Source organism: Triturus cristatus, chromosome 2_2 (assembly GCF_964204655.1).
Source record: "Triturus cristatus chromosome 2_2, aTriCri1.1, whole genome shotgun sequence".
Classification (NCBI taxonomy): domain Eukaryota; kingdom Metazoa; phylum Chordata; class Amphibia; order Caudata; family Salamandridae; genus Triturus; species Triturus cristatus.
In genome coordinates, this window is record NC_140582.1 from 858,172,776 (window position 1) to 858,190,638 (window position 17,863).

The following is a 17,863-nucleotide window of genomic DNA, read 5'->3' on the forward strand; positions in this document are numbered from 1 at the left end:
ACGGGTTGATCCAGACCCTCTTCGTTGAGTTGCGATAACACTGCCCCAATGCCATGTTCTGATGCATCTGTCTGGACAATGAACTCCTTGGAAAAGTCTGGGGCCCTTAAGACCGGGGCCTCGCACATGGCTTTCTTCAATCTCACAAAGGCCTGCTGACAAGCCTCCGTCCAGACTACCCGCCGAGGTTGTTTCTTGGACGTGAGCTCCGTGAGGGGGGCTACGATGGTACCGTACCCCTTCACGAAGCGGCGGTAATATCCCGTGAGGCCCAAAAATGCTCGGACCTCAGTCTGTGTCTTGGGGGGTTCCCAGGCCATGATGGCCTCGGTCTTCGCCTGGAGGGGTTGCACCGCTCCCCTACCCACCAAGTGTCCAAGGTACACTACCGACCCCTGCCCGATCTGGCACTTGCTGGCCTTGATCGTCAATCCAGCTTGTCTCAGGGCCTGGAGAACAGCTTGCAGGTGACGCAAGTGATCCTCCCAGCTGTTACTGAAGACGGCTATGTCATCCAGATAAGCAGCAGAGAAACTCTCCATTCCGGTGAGGATCTGGTTTACCAGGCGCTGAAACGTGGCAGGTGCGTTCTTGAGCCCAAAGGGCATCACACAGAACTGGTAGTGGCCATTGGGCGTGGAGAAGGCTGACCTTTCCCTTGCTCCATTAGTCAAAGAGATCTGCCAGTACCCTGAAGTAAGGTCAAAGGTACTTAGATATTGGGCAGCTCCCAGCCGGTCAATCAACTCATCCGCCCTTGGGATCGGATGTGCATCAGTCTTTGTCACTGAATTCAATCCCCGGTAGTCCACACAGAACCTCAGTTCTGGTTGGGCACCCGGTGGTGCAGCTTTCGGTACTAACACCACCGGACTAGACCAGGGGCTGCTAGAAGGTTCAATCACTCCTAGCTCCAGCATCTTAGTGACTTCACTATGAATGCTGGCCTTCACCTTGTCTGACATCCGGTAGATCTTGGACTTCACAGGTGGGCTGTCTCCTGTGTCCACGTCATGGACGCACAGGTGAGTCCTACCCGGGACAAGGGAGAACAACGAAGAGTACTGCCCCAGGACCTGGCGACAGTCCTCCTGCTGTTCAGGAGTTAGAGATGGGGAGAGAATCACTCCCTCCACCGACCCATCCTTCTCTTGAGACGCAAACAGATCAGGGAGAGGCTCGCTTTCCACGTCCTCTCCTCCGTCAGTCACCATCATCAAGATGACTTCGGGCCTCTCGTGGTGGGGTTTGAGGCGGTTGGCATGCAGCACCCGCAGGGGCTGACGAGGGGTCTTCAGGTCCACCAAGTAGGTAGCCTTACCCTTCTTCTCCAACACCTCAAAGGGTCCTGACCAGCGATCCTGGAGGGCACTAAGCTCTCCTGGTTCGATCACCCACACCTTCTGGCCAGGCTCCAACTCCACCGGGTGAGCGTTGTGGTCATACCACGCCTTCATTACTGCTTGGCTGGCTTCCAAGTTGTCAGAAGCTTGCTTCCACAACTTAGCCATTTGGCTCCGGAAGGCCAGCATGTAGCTCACCACATCCTGGGGGAGCTTTCTGGGAGTTCTTTCCCATCCGTCTCTCACCAGGTTAAGAGGTCCGCGTACAGGGTGCCCATACAGAAGCTCGAAGGGGCTGAAGCCCACTCCCTTCTGTGGCACTTCCCTGTAAGAAAAAAGTAAACAGGGTAGGAGGACGTCCCATTTCCTCCGCAGGCTTTCAGGCAGACTTCTGATCATGCCCTTCAAGGTTTTATTAAACCTCTCCACCAGACCATTGGTCTGGGGGTGGTAAGGAGTGGTGAACCGGTATGTCACTCCACACTCCTTCCACATTGCCCGCATATATGCTGACATGAAGTTGGTCCCCCTGTCGGACACAACTTCCTTGGGAAAACCCACTCGGGTAAAGATTCCCATCAGGGCCCTAGCCACAACAGGTGCTGTTATGGTCCTCAGAGGTATTGCCTCTGGGTACCGTGTGGCATGATCCACCAGGACCAGGATAAACCTGTGACCAGCTGATGTTGGCGGATCTAACGGACCCACAATGTCGATGCCCACCCTTTCAAAGGGGGTGCTAACGACAGGAAGTGGTTCCAGGGGAGCTTTCAGCTTCACCCCTGTTTTCCCACTGGCTTGGCAAGACACACATGTCCGGCAGTAGGTATCGGACGACACTTTCATCTGAGGCCAATAAAAGTGTGGGACAAGACGGGCGAAGGTCTTGTCTTGCCCCAGGTGTCCTGCCAATGGTATCTCATGAGCCAACTCTAAAAGGAAGGCTCGATAACGTTGAGGGACTACCAAGGCTCGTGAGGATCCATGTAGGGGTGCCTTGGGTTCACTGTAGAGGAGGCCATCCTCCCAGTAAACACTGTAGTTCCCTTCAACGTTCCCTGCTGCCTGGGCTTCGGCCTGTTGCCTAAGCCCCTCAAGGGTAGGGCACTCCCTCTGGCCCTGGCAGAATTCCTCCCTGGACGGGCCTCCCTCCACGTGCCACTCGGCCGGGATGGGCAGGTTCTCCAGGTTGGTAACGTCCCCCTCCGCAGACTCCTGGTCCACCACCTCCGGTGGCCTATCCGTCCTACGGGGTGGAGACGCCGAGGCAGGCTCCTCCTGTCCTCGGTTCTTCCCTTGACTGGCAGCTGGCTGGGCCTTTGTTCCAGGCTCCAGCCGGAATGAACTCCCTCTTCGGGTAGTCACGGACCTTGTGCTAACACAGGCCCAGTCAGGTGTACCCAGCATCTCGGTATGAGTCCGGTATTCCACCTCCTTCCAAGCGTTGTGCTCCATGTCATTGCCCAGCAGACAATCGACTGGCACGGCAGGGCTTACGGCAACTCGAAGTGAACCTGCAACCCCCCCCCATTCAAAGGGAACCTCAGCCACGGGATAGTGGCCGGTTCTGCCGTCAGCCATCGCGGCTGGGTGGAGTACATCGGGAATGACTTGCTCTGGAGACACCAGTTGGCTACGTACCATAGTCATACTGGCTCCTGTGTCTCTCAGAGCCTCCCCTCTTTGGCCGTTGATGGTGATCCACTGCCCATACTTTGCAGTATTTGCGGGCACCTGGATCTTAGGAACCATCTCCCGTTCTCCCAGGGACACTAAAGTGACACCCGCCCACTCCCTTCCTTTAGTTAAGGGCATCTCCTCCCCGAGCACTACACTAGCTACTCCGGGGGGCTTTCCTCCAGTGGGAGGGGGTGAGCGTTTCTGACACTTCGGATCTCCTTTATAGTGTCCAACGCCACCGCACTCGTAGCAATGGACAACCCTTGGCTGCTGACTCTGGCCAGGATTAGGGTTTCTGGGTGGGTTAGCCTTAGAGGTGAATCCTGTTCCCTTCCCTTGGAAGTTATTTTGGGGGCCTTTGGAGAACTCCTTTTTCTTTTCCCCTCCTTCTTTCTTCTGGGGGGCGCCCTGTCCGGCCTTTTGAGTATCCCCTCCAGTCCCCCTTGTGGACACCCGGGTACTAGCCCAAATGTCCGCCTCCTCAGCAAGCTTCCGGGGACTGGTCAGCTTGCTATCCACCAGGTGTTGCCGCAGTTCAGGGAAACATTTCTCGAGTAGGTGTTCCTTCAGTACTAGGTCAAACAGCTCCTCGTAGTTCCTTACTTCACTGCCCTGAATCCAACCTTCCAGTGCCTTCTTTGCATAGTCCAGGAAGTCCACCCAATTCTGTGTGCCCAGTTTGTGACTACCCCTGAACTTCTGTCTGTACTTTTCCGGAGTAAGTCCAAACTTCCTGATGAGCGCCAGTTTCATGGTGGGGTAGTGGGTTTGCTCATCCTCTTCGAGGGCCAATAAAGCATCCCTACCAGCTGGAGGCATGTATTTATACAGTCCCCCTCCCCAATACTTCGCTGGAACCCCATGGGCCCTCAATGAGACCTCATAGGCTGCTAGCCACTTGGCGATGTCGTCACCTGCCCCATAGCTCGCTACAATGTCCTTTGGCAGGTAAGGTTTGGATTCCCTGGTGGACTCTTGGTTTTGGCTGCCACCATTGGGAACAGGTTGTGCCCCGATTCGCAAAATCTGAAGATCTATTTCTTTCAGGCGCAATTCATGGGCCATCCTCTGCTCCTCCTTTTCCTTCTCCAGCTTTGCTAAGTCCCATGTGAGCTGTCTTTTCTCCCTCCGGTCTGCTAACTCCACTTCAGACAAGCCCCCGCTAGAGGCACGGCTGCCCCCCCTAGAAAGTGTCCTGGGCCCTGCGGACAGGTTCCCCACCTCAGGTTGGTACATCTCAGCCCCCTCGGGGTCAGGCTCTCCATCCCTGTCTTCTTCCTCAGCCTTGCTTTCCCTGCGTGCCTCCCCCCAAGCCCTTAAGCTGGTTTGAAGTGCACCCTTCTTTGCTCCTGGGGGACAGTACACCCCCTCTCGCTGGCAAAACTCCCTGAGTTGGGCCACAGTGTACGTGTCTAGATTTTCAAGAACAAACTCCATCTTGCCCACTCAGGTTAGAGGACAGGTTTTGTGCAGTAACAATGCAGGGGGGTACCTTTAATAATACCTCCTCCCACCACCAGAGTAAATTTGGAAAAAACAAAAACCCACAATTAGGAAGGCCGCAATTGAGAAAACTCCCGGTGTAGGCCTATGGACTACCCACAGTTATTGTTGAGTATGCGTAGGCACAGCTCTATCCCACCGCTGAACACCAATTTATGTTGGAAACAGCCCACTCCCACTCCGCAGGGTGGTGGTGGACCTTCCCGACACAACGGGGTAGCTTGGCTCGAGTGGTCAGGAAACAGGCGCAGTGCTAAGCATACAATATACCCATACAATAACCATGCGTGCATCCGTTCCAAAAACGACTCTACACCGTAAAAATTAGGAAAATATGCTTTCTTTATCTTTCTTCTCTTAGTTGCTGATTGGGAAAATAAATAACAATCACAGTATATACATTTTAAATAGAGCAGGTCAAATAAATATTTGCTGTTTGCTGAAATAAATAGGGGTGATCATAAATAACAGGGCATAAATACAAGTGCAATATATACAGACAATTAAATACTTTGAGGTAATAAATACTGTACCAATAAATACTGTTCCAATAAATACTGTACACCAACAAGTCCTGTGGACCTATAAATTCAGTGCAGCAATAAATAGATAAGAACTTAATAAATACAGTATCCCCAATAAATAATTAGAAGTATACAGTACACTTTGTGAATCAGATGGCACTTCAATTCTTAAGGGCTGATTTGGCCCAGGTACAGCTTGTAGGGTGTGGAAGGCTTGAGGGGGGGCTACCCCCTGGCTGAGGCAAAGGCTGAGGCCTAAACTGAGGTAGATCAAAAGGGGGGAAATTCCAATGCCCTGGCTTCCCTCTCCACACAACCTCTCTAGGTTAGTCCCAGTTCACCCCAGGCACAGTCAGGTGGGTTTCAGCACCTCCCTAGCCCCTCAGAGTAGTCTCTCAGGTCTCCACAGGGCCTTAGGCGCCCTCTACTCCACTTACTGCCCTTTTCTTATGTTCCGACGCCGCTGGAGTCGTGTCGACGCCGTGAGGCGGTTCCGGTTCGGTCTCGGCGGCCTCGGCACACTGTCAGTTCTTTGACGACGCCGGCAGGCGGTTCCGGTCCGATGTCGGTGGCCTCGGTTCGAACTCGACCTCCGATTCGACGGCGTCGGGCAGTCTCTTCACACGATGTCGACTTCGGGCGGCTCCGGTCCGATGGCGCTCTTGGCTCCGATGACGTCGGCCGGCCTGGCCTCGCTGTCGACTTCCGGCGACTCCGGGGTGCGATCCTCACCCCCGACCTCCGGTGCTCCTCCACACAGGTTCCGGGCGACTCCGGAGTGCGATCCTCACTCCCGACCTCCGGTGCTCCTCTACCTCGGTCTCCGACGACTCCGGAGGGCGGACTTCACCCTTCCGATGACGCCGCTCACTCGACCTCGGTTCACCTCCTTCTCGACCCTTGGTATTCCTCTCGACCTCCGCCGGCGCCCTCTTACGACCTCAGGCGGCTCCGGGTACGACGTCTGTTACCTCAGTCAGCGCCGCTTCTCCACCTCGGGCTCCAGGTCTTCGGCTACTCGACGCCAGGCTCCAGGGAAACCAGTTCTCAGGTCAGGATCTTGCTGTCTTCTTGTTTCTAAGGCCTGTTCCTGCTGTCCAGGTCCTTAGGATGGTTTTCTGTCTTCTTCCCACACAGGGCTACAGGCTGGGATCCATCAGTAGGGACAAGTATCAAGGGTGGGTTTATGGACCCCACTCCAGGCACAAGTTTCCACCCCTACTGCTTCACTCCTTCCTCCTTCGCTGTTGTGCTCCTCTCTCTTCACCAGTCAGGTGCCAACTGCCAGCTCCAACTGCCAACTGCTTCTCTTATCCTCCCAACATTCTAAACGGTTTCCAACTGTCACACAGTTCTGGAATCTCCTGGAAGGTTCTGGAAGGTTCCAGTGGATGCTGGTGATGTCATGGGAGGCCACCATTTTGTGCTCCAGGCCCTCAGACAGAAGTTTCAGGGGTAGCTAAAATGGCTCCCTGAATCTGTAGCAACACGAAAAAGTCTGGTGGTTCCCAATAAAAAGGAAAAAGTCAAACAGGGTTTGAGGCAAAAGTGGGACAAAATAAATAATGATGAGGAGGGACCACCCAAAGGGCTGACAGGTCCAACACTTCCTCTTTGGACTGCTCTGGCTTGATCCCGGGCGCTGCGGTGCTGGGGTGACTGCTCCTTTGCCGGCTCGGTCCCCTTAGCTGCGGGCATCTTTGCTCCTCCATCACTTGCTTCCCGGCGGCCTGCCTGGTGGGAGGGCCCTGTCGTGGGTTGATACGGCTCCTTCCCCTTGCTTGAGTCTGGGCTACCCTGCGACAGTTCGCCGCCGCTTTCCTGCACCATGTCGTCCAATAAAGGCAAAAGGGACAAGGCCCTGAAGGGCCCATTTCAGGCAGCCCCTGGTCCGCCCGATGCCGGCCCCCCTGCAGTGGATGATGAGGATGCCCCAGCGACCAAAGCCTTTATGGTTGAGCTGTTCTCCTCCATGAAAGAGGACATTCAAAAGTTGCGCTCCCAGCTCTCCTCGGATCTTAGGGATGTCAGGCGGGATGTCGACGCCATAGGGGAGCGGGTTGCGACTTTTGAAGAGCATGACCTGGGTAGGGAGGACGACTTGCACCAACTTCAACAGGAGATGATCTGACTCAAAGAACAGAATCTGGATCTACAGGCACACATGGAGGATTTGGAGAACCGCTCCAGACGTAATAATATCCGCATTCGGGCGGTTCTGTGGAAGGAAGAGGGGGATGATCTCCGTGCCTACATCAGTGCCCTGTTTCAGCAGATCCTGGGTGATGAGCAGGGTCGGGCTGTCCAGTTGGACCGAGTCCACTGGGTAGGTCTCCCGCGCGGTGCTAAGGCTCCCCCTCCGGATATCCTTGTCTGTGTGCACGATTTCCAAATTAAGGAACGAATCCTCCGCAAAGCCAGAGACTTACATCCGGTGCAGTTCCGAGGTCATCAGCCTGCTCTCTTTCAGGACTTGGCGGCTTCCTCACTGGCTAAACGCAGAGCGTTTAAGTCTGTTACCTATCATCTCAGAGAACGGGGTATACCTTACTCCTGGGGGCATCCATTCCGCCTCATCTTTAAGCTCAACGGCAAGCTCCTGCAACTTTGCTCCCTTGAGGATGCCTGCTCCGCGCTGGGCTTGGACCACCCTTCTACTCCTCCTGAACCTGCTCAAGCTCACCCGCGGCGGCGCAGGTGCTCCTCCGATTGGCGGTGGGTTGGGGGTCCCTCGTCTAGCTCTAAGCCGCATGCATCTGTCAGGCGGCTGGAGAGAGAGGCGGTCCTTTCGTCGGTATCGCAGGTGACCGACAACACTGATGTTCCCTGATTCACGAACCTTGGCATCTTTTTGGGCTCAGTTGCTGGCGCTGGAGGGGAGGATACCTGATACCTGATGTGCCAGGGACTTGTTAGGTGCCCTATGGTTCGGATTAAGGATGAGCTGCAGCCCCTTGAACATTTGCTCAATGAGACAAACTGTTGTCCTTTCCTTCGAGTACCAGTTTTTGCCCTTTTGCTTCAGGGATTTTTCCTCTTGGAGGGCGGGGGCTTTTTAGGAGACGACCTTCAATCCTGTTTCCTTGGGTGCTCACTGTTCTGTATTTTTCTTACCTTGTTTTTGTTATGTCTTGCTCAGGGATTTTCTATGTCATTGATAGGGGTTGTAGTAGTGTGTTTTTTTGGGGGCTCCGCATCAGTTCATGGCTGTGCTCGGCTGATAGTCCAAATGGTGAGGCTGATTTCCATTAGGGTTGATCCTGGGGGGGTTGGGGTCGGTATATAGATGCTCCCTTCTTTTCTGTATCGATGAGTAGGGACCTGACTATTGTTAGCTTGAATGTGCGAGGGCTGAATAATCCGGTCAAGCGGTTAGCCATACTGTCCCTTTTAGAGAATGCTGGGGGAGATATCTGTTTACGGCAAGAAACCCACCTTCTGCCTAAAGATACCACGCGCATGCGGGATAGTCGCTTTCCACAGCAGTTTTGGTCCTCGGGCCAGTCCAAACACAAAGGGGTGGGGATCCTTTTTAGCGCACGGTCACAATGCAAGTTGGTCTCTACGATAGCGGAGATGAAGGGGCGGTTCCTGGCAGTCAGGGTGCAGTGGGGGGACATGCATTTTACCGTTGGGTTTTTATATGCCCCGAATGAACGGCAGGAACCCTTCCTGCGCTCCGCCCTATCTGAGGCTCTTGCCGCCCCGGATTCAGCGCTTCTGATTGGGGGGGACTTAAATCTGGTAATGGATCCGGAGGTCGATAGGTCGGGACTGCGGTCTAACCAAGCGGGGGCATTGTCAAGTGCTGGGAAACAGTGGCTTTCTGACTGCGGTTTAGGTGATGTGTGGCGAATCCAGCACCGGAAAGACCGCGACTATACCTACTTTTCTGTGGCACAAAAAACATACGCACATCTTGATCACTTTCTGGCCTCTGCATCTCTTCTCCCTCATTTGCGCGCTGCGACTATTACTCTCCGGGCTGGCGCCTTCGTGATTCTCTGCTTCATTCCGATTAAGTCATTCAAAGGATCCGAACCGTTATTAAGCACTATATCTCTGAGAATGCGCATGACAGCACGCCCCTTGCGTCGGTCTGGGAAGCCCTAAAACTCGTAGTTCGTGGGGAATTTATTGCGGTTTCTGCGTCTTTTATGCGACTCCGCAAACAGAAACGCGGGGAGCTAGAGGCAGCGGTTGAGGAATTAGAAGCGGTTCACAAGCGCACTGGGGCGCCGAGGGTGTGGAGGGAGTTGGAAACTCGGCGCTGTATGCTGAAGCACTTGGATTTGGATAGGGCTGAATACGCGCTCTTGCGGCTGAGGCATAAATTCTACCTCAGTGGAGATAAGGGTGGGAGGATGCTGGCGCATCGATTACGAGTGCAGGCGCAAATTTCTGCCATCCCTATCATCCGGGGTTCGAATGCGGTGGAGCATACCATGGATGCACTGATTGCTGACACATTACGTCAATTTTACCAGCACCTTTACTCAACAGAAGACGCCCCTTTGCCTGATCCAAGCGACTATCTGTCCTCCAGTAATGTCACTCCCTTACTTAAGTCATCGGCCGATGATCTAGACTCTCCTATCCGTCTCGAGGAGGTGATTTCAGCGATTGCGCGGCTCAAAGTGGCTAATTTGCCAGGCCCGGATGGCTTTTCAGCCTTATTCTATAAGCAGTTCTGTGTGGAACTGGCTCCTCTTCTAACAAAGCTTTTTAATTCCTTCCTCGATACCGGGGAGGTGACGCCTTCCATGTCTGAGGTGGCCATCTCTGTACGTCTCAAACCTGGGAAGGATCCCAAGGAGTGTGGATTGTACAGGCCGATCTTGCTCCTTAATATTGACGCGAAATTGTTCGCGGGTGTGTTAGCTTCCCGTCTTAACCCCCTCATGGATGCCATCATAGACCCGGACCAAGCAGGCTTTATACCCTCAAGACAAGGAGGGGATAACACCAAGAGGTTATTGCACCTCATCGATTTTGTCCATAGATCGCATACCCCGGCCTTTCTGCTGTCAATCGACGCTGAGAAGGCCTTTGATCGGGTGGACTGGGATTACTTATTTGCGGTGCTCCGTACATTTGGCTTTGGGGACAATTTCATTTGATGGGTGCGCTGCCTATACGCCTCCCCCAGAGTGGCGGTACGGGTTACTGGCTGCAAATCCGCCATGTTCTCTATTGCCCGGGGCACGCAACAAGGCTGTCCCTTATCCCCCCTCCGGTTCGCGCTCTATATGGAGCCTTTTGCTCAGCACATTCGTTCCAACCCTGATGTGGTGGGTTTGAAGTTCGGAGCGGACACCCATAAAATCAGTATGTATGCTGATGACGTCATACTCTCTCTTACGCAGCCGCGGACGACTCTGCGGTACCTGACGACAGAGCTCTCTACCTTTGGAAGGTTGGCGGGGTTTAAGGTCAACTTCTCAAAGTCACAAATTCTTAATATCTCTATCCCGGAGACAGAGGTTCAGGACCTCCAGCAAGACTTTCACTTTTAGTGGGTATCCACGGATATTACCTATCTCGGCATTCGCTTGACCCCTTCTATTGCTAAAAGAGCCGGTCTTAACTACTCTCTGTTGCTGGAACAGATGACCAAGGCCCTGGTGGCCTGGTCTCGTCTCAAGTTGGCATGGTTTGGCAGGCTGGCGGCGGTGAAGATGACGGTTCTGCCGCGCATCCTCTATATCTTCCAAATGCTCCCTTTGAGCCCGCCGCCGGGTGCCCTTCGCAAACTCCAGGGGCTGCTTAATAGATTCTTGTGGGGCAATAAGAAACCACGCCTTGCGCTTGCTCATGTGACCTCCCCGAAAGCGCAGGAAGGGTTTGGCTTCCCGATCGTGCGCACCTATTACCAGGCAACATGTCTTCGCTTCATCGCGGAGTGGAACAGACCGCTTTCCAGCAAGCACTGGAATTTTATGGATCAGACGGTGGCTGGCTGGAACATATGGCAGGAGCTATGGCTTCCACGTTGGCACAGAGCGTGGGGGCTATACTCTTCTCCGATTACGTCCCCGACTCTTAAAGTGTGGGATCGCCTTGCGGGCCCGAAGGGGTGGACGAGGTTTCCCTCTCCCTTGTCCCCTATAGTCGATAACCCCGACTTTCCGCCAGGTTGCGCATCCCAGATCTTCCAACGATGGAGGGAGGAGGGTTGTAAGCAGGTGGGTGCCCTGTTTGATTGCGGGGCTGTGATACCCTTTCCTCAGTTGCGCAGGGATCATGCGTTGCTGGAGGCCGATGCCTTTTCCTACGCGCAAGTTGTACACTGGGTTACGCGGACGGAGAATTTTGCGCTAATGTCCCGTCCCCTGACATCCTTCGAAAAATGGCTGGGGTGTAAAACGAACAATCGTAAACTCATCTCTGAACTCTATGCCCTAATCACCTCTCAAGCGCAGAGGCGCCGCACCAAAGCGCAGGTTCGGTGGGAAACTGATCTGGGGAGGCCCTTGTCGCACAAGGAGTGGGACCACATTTTTTATAGGGCACATCATACTGCTTCCAACACAGCAGGGGCCGAATCTGCCTATAAGGTGGTTACTCACTGGTATTATACACCAGTGTGCATTAAGAGGTGGGACAATTCCAAGTCAGATCTCTGCTGGCGAGGGTGTGATTCTGTGGGCACTCTGGTGCATTTGCTTTGGCGCTGCCCCAAACTAGTGCGCTATTGGAATGCAATAACTGATTGTATCGATGCAGCTTTCCAGATCCTTTTGCCGCGTACGCCCGAGCACACCTTGCTTGGTCTTCCCCATCCTAAGTTCTTCCCGCTGAAGTCGCTAAGAGGTAAACAAATAGCGATGGCTTTGCTGGCAGCGCGACAGGTGGTCTTAGCGCACTGGGGATCGCTGACGATTCCAGATCCTCGAGACTGGATCCAGAAGCTTTGGCAACTCTTAGCGATGGAGCGGTTGTCCCTAAGTGTGGAGGGGAAAGGCATGGACTTTCCAAAGCTATGGGCTCCCTTTTTGCAGATCCTCACTAAAGATATGAGGGAAGTTACGTGCCCGAAATATTTGCAAATCTTGCTCCTCGTACGCCTCCAGGCGCAGTGGGAAGTGACTAACTGGTTCTGCGACCCCTAGGTGGAGACATGAATGACGGCCTTGTCTGATCTGAACTGATGCGGAGGGCGGGTGGGGGGAGGTTATGTAGGCAGTATAGCTGTGTATCTGTTTTTTTGTGCCCACATAATAAACATGATTCATTCCTAAATTTGGAATGAGTAACATCAATGTAAGTAGGTGTGTATGGGGTGGATGTGTGTTTAGAAAATATAAAGACTATTTTGATATGCACATATTTTTGATAATATTGATGTATAATGAATTGTAAATTAAAACGTAAATATTTGGAGATTTTGTAAATAATATAAAATGAATAAATGACATACTTACAGAAGAACTAAACAGTATCCGTTTCGGAACAGATTATGACAATATGGTCTTGTTTGTTCACTGAGAACCTATCAATAAAACCCGCTAGTATGTATTTTTGAGGATATTTCTATTCAGAAACCTCGGAAATAGACAGCTCTATAAACATTCGCCTCCTGTGAAGAGAGCGCGGAACAAGCAATAGTATTTCTTCCCTTGCAGTGGTGACAGGGCCAAGCCGTTCGGATTCAATCGTGGTTTGGGGCTCGTGCGCACCCAGCGATTACCAGCGGCTCATAGGGATCCAAGTTGGTGGCCGTCACCAACTCGGTGCTGTACAGCCTGGGACCGGGCACCGCGGTGCTTTCTGGTTCAAAGAGCACTATCTGTGCGAAACATAATGCCAGCAGTGGGACACCAAGGAGTGAAATGCAAGATGGTGACAGGAGCACCCGATAGCAAGCCGCATAAAGCATGTTAATAGCACCTTCTTTTGAATGTAGTGCTAAATACCGAACGTATGCCATTTCTATGCAGTGTAACCACAGATGTTATGGTTTCCTAAGTTAGGTGACTCGGTGTAACGATGTACGGGTAGGACTGTTTCTGCTTTTCCGAGGTTGGAACTCCCGACTGGAGGTAAACTGCACTGTGACAGCGGCGACCGTTCAGCTCACTGAGCTTTCTCGCTGGCTTTGGTTTAAAGTGAAGTGGCTCCGGGGTGGCACCGTGGCAGAGTGGTGAACATCGGTGAAAGTGCCTGCCTTTGGCACGGCGTCTGCTGCTGAGTTGAGTGCGCCCCAGACTATGATGTATGGGGTCAGATCTCAGCTTTCACTCTATGGAACGCTGCATGAAGGACAGAGGAGCGGACCAGGCCTGAGGGTACACGCTCACTGGCACTGGGCTCTCCCATCACTCGCCCGTTGCTGCTAGGCCTGCACAGTGCAGGGCGGGATAGCAGAGCGGGGTGTGCACAGCCCGGGCCGCAGCTCGAGGGATTTGTGTGAGATTAACATACCTCGCAGGATTTGGACTTTGGTTGTTCTAAGGCCGCGGTGCCCTTGTCGAGCTGGGGAACCGCGCAGAGAGCACCATAACAACGGTGGACGCTGCCCCCTGCACCCCGCGGGCACAGCACTTGTTGTAATGTTAAGTCACCGTGTCGGCCTTGGCACTGCCCTGGGCAAGGCCTCCCGTGGCTTGGAGGCAGCAGCAGTGAGTGGAACCGAGACATGCCCTGCTATGCCTTAGTGAAGGTTGTGCCACTTTATAGCACCCGTGTCCCGTCACTTATCGCGCGCTATGTGTGTGTATATAACTTGACGGAGGCCGTGCACGCCGTGCCACGTCACTGTTTATCGTTTGGTGTTGCGTTTATCTACCTTGACGAAGGTTGTGCACGCTGTTACATCACCTGACCCACGTCATTGTTTATCACGTCTGTCATTCATTTCTTTATGTAGCTGAAGGTTGTGCCATGTCATTTTACGTCACCCGTGGGCCGTGCCTTGTCAAAATTTATCATGCGTTTCCTTATCCTGATTGAAGGTTGTTCCATACGATTTTATATCACATACGCCAAATCATTTAAACACTATATGTGAAATGCCATCCTGAAGGATCTACCGTCCCATTTTATATCACGCGTGCCACGCCGTCGTCATGTGCGCCAGGTATGTGCATACATCGATGAACATTGTGCCATGTGATTGTATATTATATGTGCCATGCATATCAATTTTGATGAAGTCATTGTATATCACATGTGCGTGCAATGTGGCTTTATGTGCCATGGCATTCAACACGTTCCTTATGCCATACTATGCCTTGATGAACCATGTGCCGTGACATTTGATGTCACATGTGCCAAGACATTGCATTTCATATGTACTGTACCATTACATACCTTGTTAAAGGATGTGTCATGCCGTTGTATATTACGTGTGCCAAGACATAGCTATGCGTGACACGGCACTGTATGTATCAGGTATATAAAAGTCATTATACATCAGGCGTGCCGTGCCTTGTATACCCTGATGAAGGATGAGCGGTGCAGATCAGGTGTGTCGTATATCACGTGTGCCATGCCATTTAATATCACGTGTAACACACATGCTCTTAAATACGTGGCACGTTTAACTCTGCGTACAAAGCGTCGACATTGTATTGTGTCCATGTGTGCCATGCGATACTTTACCCTAGTGTGCCTTGAGGCCTTGCCATTAACGTGACGAGGTTATGTGGCATAACAAAGAAATGTTCCAGATGCGGTGATGTTGTATATTTTGGTGTTATTTTTCTAGCTTCGGTTGTGTGCCATGTAAATATGCATGTTGGTGGAGTATGCACCATACCAGTATTTAAACTGATGAAGTTGTGTGGCGTGCCAATGTTCGCATGGGTGATGTTGCGTGCCATGTTATGTTGTGGCCGATGGGCATAGGATTGTTTGCGTACTTGGTGTGTGCCTTGCAGTGGGTGATCTACGCGATGCTGTGTGTCATGCTACGATGAGGTCGTGTAGCTTTGTGTAATGTCTGATGTTGTGTTTCTTGTCATGGTTTGGCCCTGCCGAGGTGTTCCATGATGTTGTGCATTCTGCCATCATTTACCTAGATGGTTCGATGTGGCCATGCCATGACGTTGTCGTGTAACATGGTTTTATTGACATAGATTGTGCTATGTGCCAAGCTTTACCTAGACGGAGTTCCGTGCCACGCTGTGACGCTGTCGTGTGGCATGGTGTTATTTACATCGAATATGTTATGCTCCATGTCATGCTTTACCTAGACGGAGTTCTGTGCCATGATTCTGTCGGTGGCATGGAGTTATTTACAAGATTATGTTCTGTTCCAACCCATGCTTTACCAATATGGAGTTCTGTGCAGTGCCAATGTGTGGTCGTGTGGCATAAGGTTATTTGCATAGACTAGTATATCTATGTTGTGTATCCCGCCATTGCTGTCTCTGAGGTCGCGCGCCATTCTCTGCCATAGGAAGAGGCGCTCATGTGGCACAGAGTTATGTACACAGATAGGGTCGTGTGCCCTGCCATCCTGACCCTGGTGCTGGGTGTGCCCCTCCATCTGCTTATACTCCCCTGCTGAAGTCGGGCACAATGACATTATTCCGAGGAGGGTGTGCGCTGCTGCTTACCTTGATGAGGTTATGTGCCACCCTGAGCATGGTGCCCGGATCGCCCTTCTCTCCAGGGGCATGGAGCCCGGTGCCGTATCCGTGCCAGGCCGTCATGTAGGGGTTGTGCATGGTGATCCAGTACTTGACCCGGTCCCCGAACTCTCTGAAGCAGAAGCTGGCGTACTCCTGGAAGAGCCCGGGCAGCGCCTCGGACGCCCAGCCCCCGAGGCGCTCCTGCAGGGCCCGGGGCAGGTCCCAGTGGTAGAGGGTGACGACGGGCTGCAGCCCCCTGTGCAGCAGAGAGTCGATCAGCCGGTTGTAGTACTGCACCCCCGAGGGGTTCACGGAGAGGGCGCTGCCGTTCGGCAGGAGCCGGGGCCAGGCCAGGGAGAACTGGTAGTAGGAGACCCCCAGCTGCTCCAGCGCCCACAGGTCCCGGTGCCACAGGTGGTAGCTGTCACTGGCCCTCTCCTCCGGGTCGAACCCGTCCCAGATGGAGCGCCCTCGCCAGGCGCCCCCGTCCTCCACCTGCGGGGCCGCGCTGCCGGCCCCCCACATGAAGCCTGGCGGGAAGGAGCCGTGCGCGAACAGCTGACTCTGGTTCAAGTGAGGGCTGCGGAGCCACGCGGCGCTGCCGTTCCCCGGGGACCCCTGGGCCGCCCCCAGAATCAGTGGGACCAAGAGAGCCACCTGCAGGGCGTTCATGCTGCGCTGGTTTATGAGGCTCTTCCTGCAGAGGGAGACGGTCCAGACCCCGGCGCTCCTCTCAGCTGTCCGCCTCAGCCTTCTTCAGGTACCCACTGACCTCCTGTCCTGTGCCTCCTTGGGCACCCGCTGTACTCCAGTCCTGTGCCACTGCTCCCCAGGCACCCGCTGTGCTCCTCCCCTGTGCCCCTTCTCCTCGGGCACCCACTGTGCTTCTCCCTTGTGCCCAGTGCTCTCTCACCGATCCACCTCTCCTGTGCCACTGCTCTTCAGGGACCCACTGTACTCCTATCCTGTGCCAATGCCCCTCAGGTGCCCACTGTGCTCCTCTCACGTGCCTCCTGTGGTACCCACTGTGCACCTTTGCTCCCCTCCTGTGACCCTCAGGTACCCACTGTGCTCCTCTCCTGTGCTCCCCTCCTGTGCCCCTCTGGTACCCGCTGTGCTCCTCGGGCACGCACTGTGCTCCTCTCCTGTGCCAATGCTCCTCAGGTACCCACTGTGCTCCTCTCCTGGGCCAATGTTCCTCAGGTACCCACTGTGCTCCTCTCCTGTGCCAATGCTCCTCAGGTACCCACTGTGCTTCTCTTCTGTGCCCCTTCTCCTCGGGCACCCACTGTGCTCCTCTCCTGTGCCAATGCCCCTCGGGTACCCGCCGTGCTTCTCTCCTCTGCTCCTCGGGTACCCGCAGTGCTTCTCTCCTGTGCCCCTCAGGTACCAGCCGTGCTTCTCTCCTCTGCTCCTCGGGTACCGGCCGTGCTTCTCTCCTGTGACCAGTAGAGTCCTGTGACAGTGTTCCTCAGGCACCCGCTGTGCTCTCCTCGCCTGCCCTCCTCATGTGTCCATGGTGCTGCACTCCTGCACCCACTGCTCCTCTCCTGCCCCCTCTCTGGTGGTACCTATGCCCCCCTGTGCCTGGCGCTGCGACTTTCCTGTCACTGGTGCTCCTCTGTTGTCACACTGCCCTTTGCGGGTGCCCAGCGCTCCTCTGATGGTGCCATCGCTTCGCTGGACTAGTGCTCCTCCGGTGGCACCAGTACTCCCGTCCGCTCAGCGGTGCTCCTCTGGTGTCCAGCGGTTACCCTGAGCTCAGTACTAGTCTTGCCGTGGTGCTCCTCTAGTGTCACCCGTGCTCTCCCTGTGCCCAGTGCTCCTCTGGTGTCACCAGTGTTCTGTGCCCGGTGCTGCTCCTCGCCAGCCCCGGTGCTCCTCTGGGGTCAGCAGTGCTCTGTACCCAGTGATATCTCCTGGTGTCAGCACTGCTCTGTGCTCTCCTGGTGTCACCAGTGCTCTCCCTGTACCCGGTGCTGCTCCTGCCAGCCCCGGTGCTCCTCTCCCTTATCTGCGCAGCGCCGAGGCTGTAAAGGGCTGTCAATGATTAGCCTGAACTGTGCGCCCGGGACGGGCCTGGCACCGGGGGTGGCCCTCATGCCGCGCGTCCGTGGCAGCGCCCGCAGAGCGCGTCACTTCACAGGCACCGCTGACAGCGCCGATTTTAATGACCGCGGGGCGCGTTGTGCCAGGACAGCGCTGTGTGTGTGTGTGTGGGGCAGAGGGGGCCCGC

At 54.2% G+C, this 17,863-nt stretch overlaps 1 protein-coding gene across 1 annotated transcript in view; it reads right to left on the reverse strand.

Moving 5' to 3' along the window:
* Positions 1 to 17,650, reverse strand: part of KLB (klotho beta) — a 246,710-nt gene extending 229,060 nt beyond the window's left edge. The window contains exon 1 of the mRNA XM_085642248.1: positions 15,613 to 17,650. Within this exon, the coding sequence (XP_085498374.1) occupies positions 15,613 to 16,299 (687 nt within the window). The 5' untranslated portion in view covers positions 16,300 to 17,650. The remainder of the gene's footprint in view (positions 1 to 15,612) is intronic.
* Between the last annotated feature and the right edge of the window lie 213 nt (positions 17,651 to 17,863).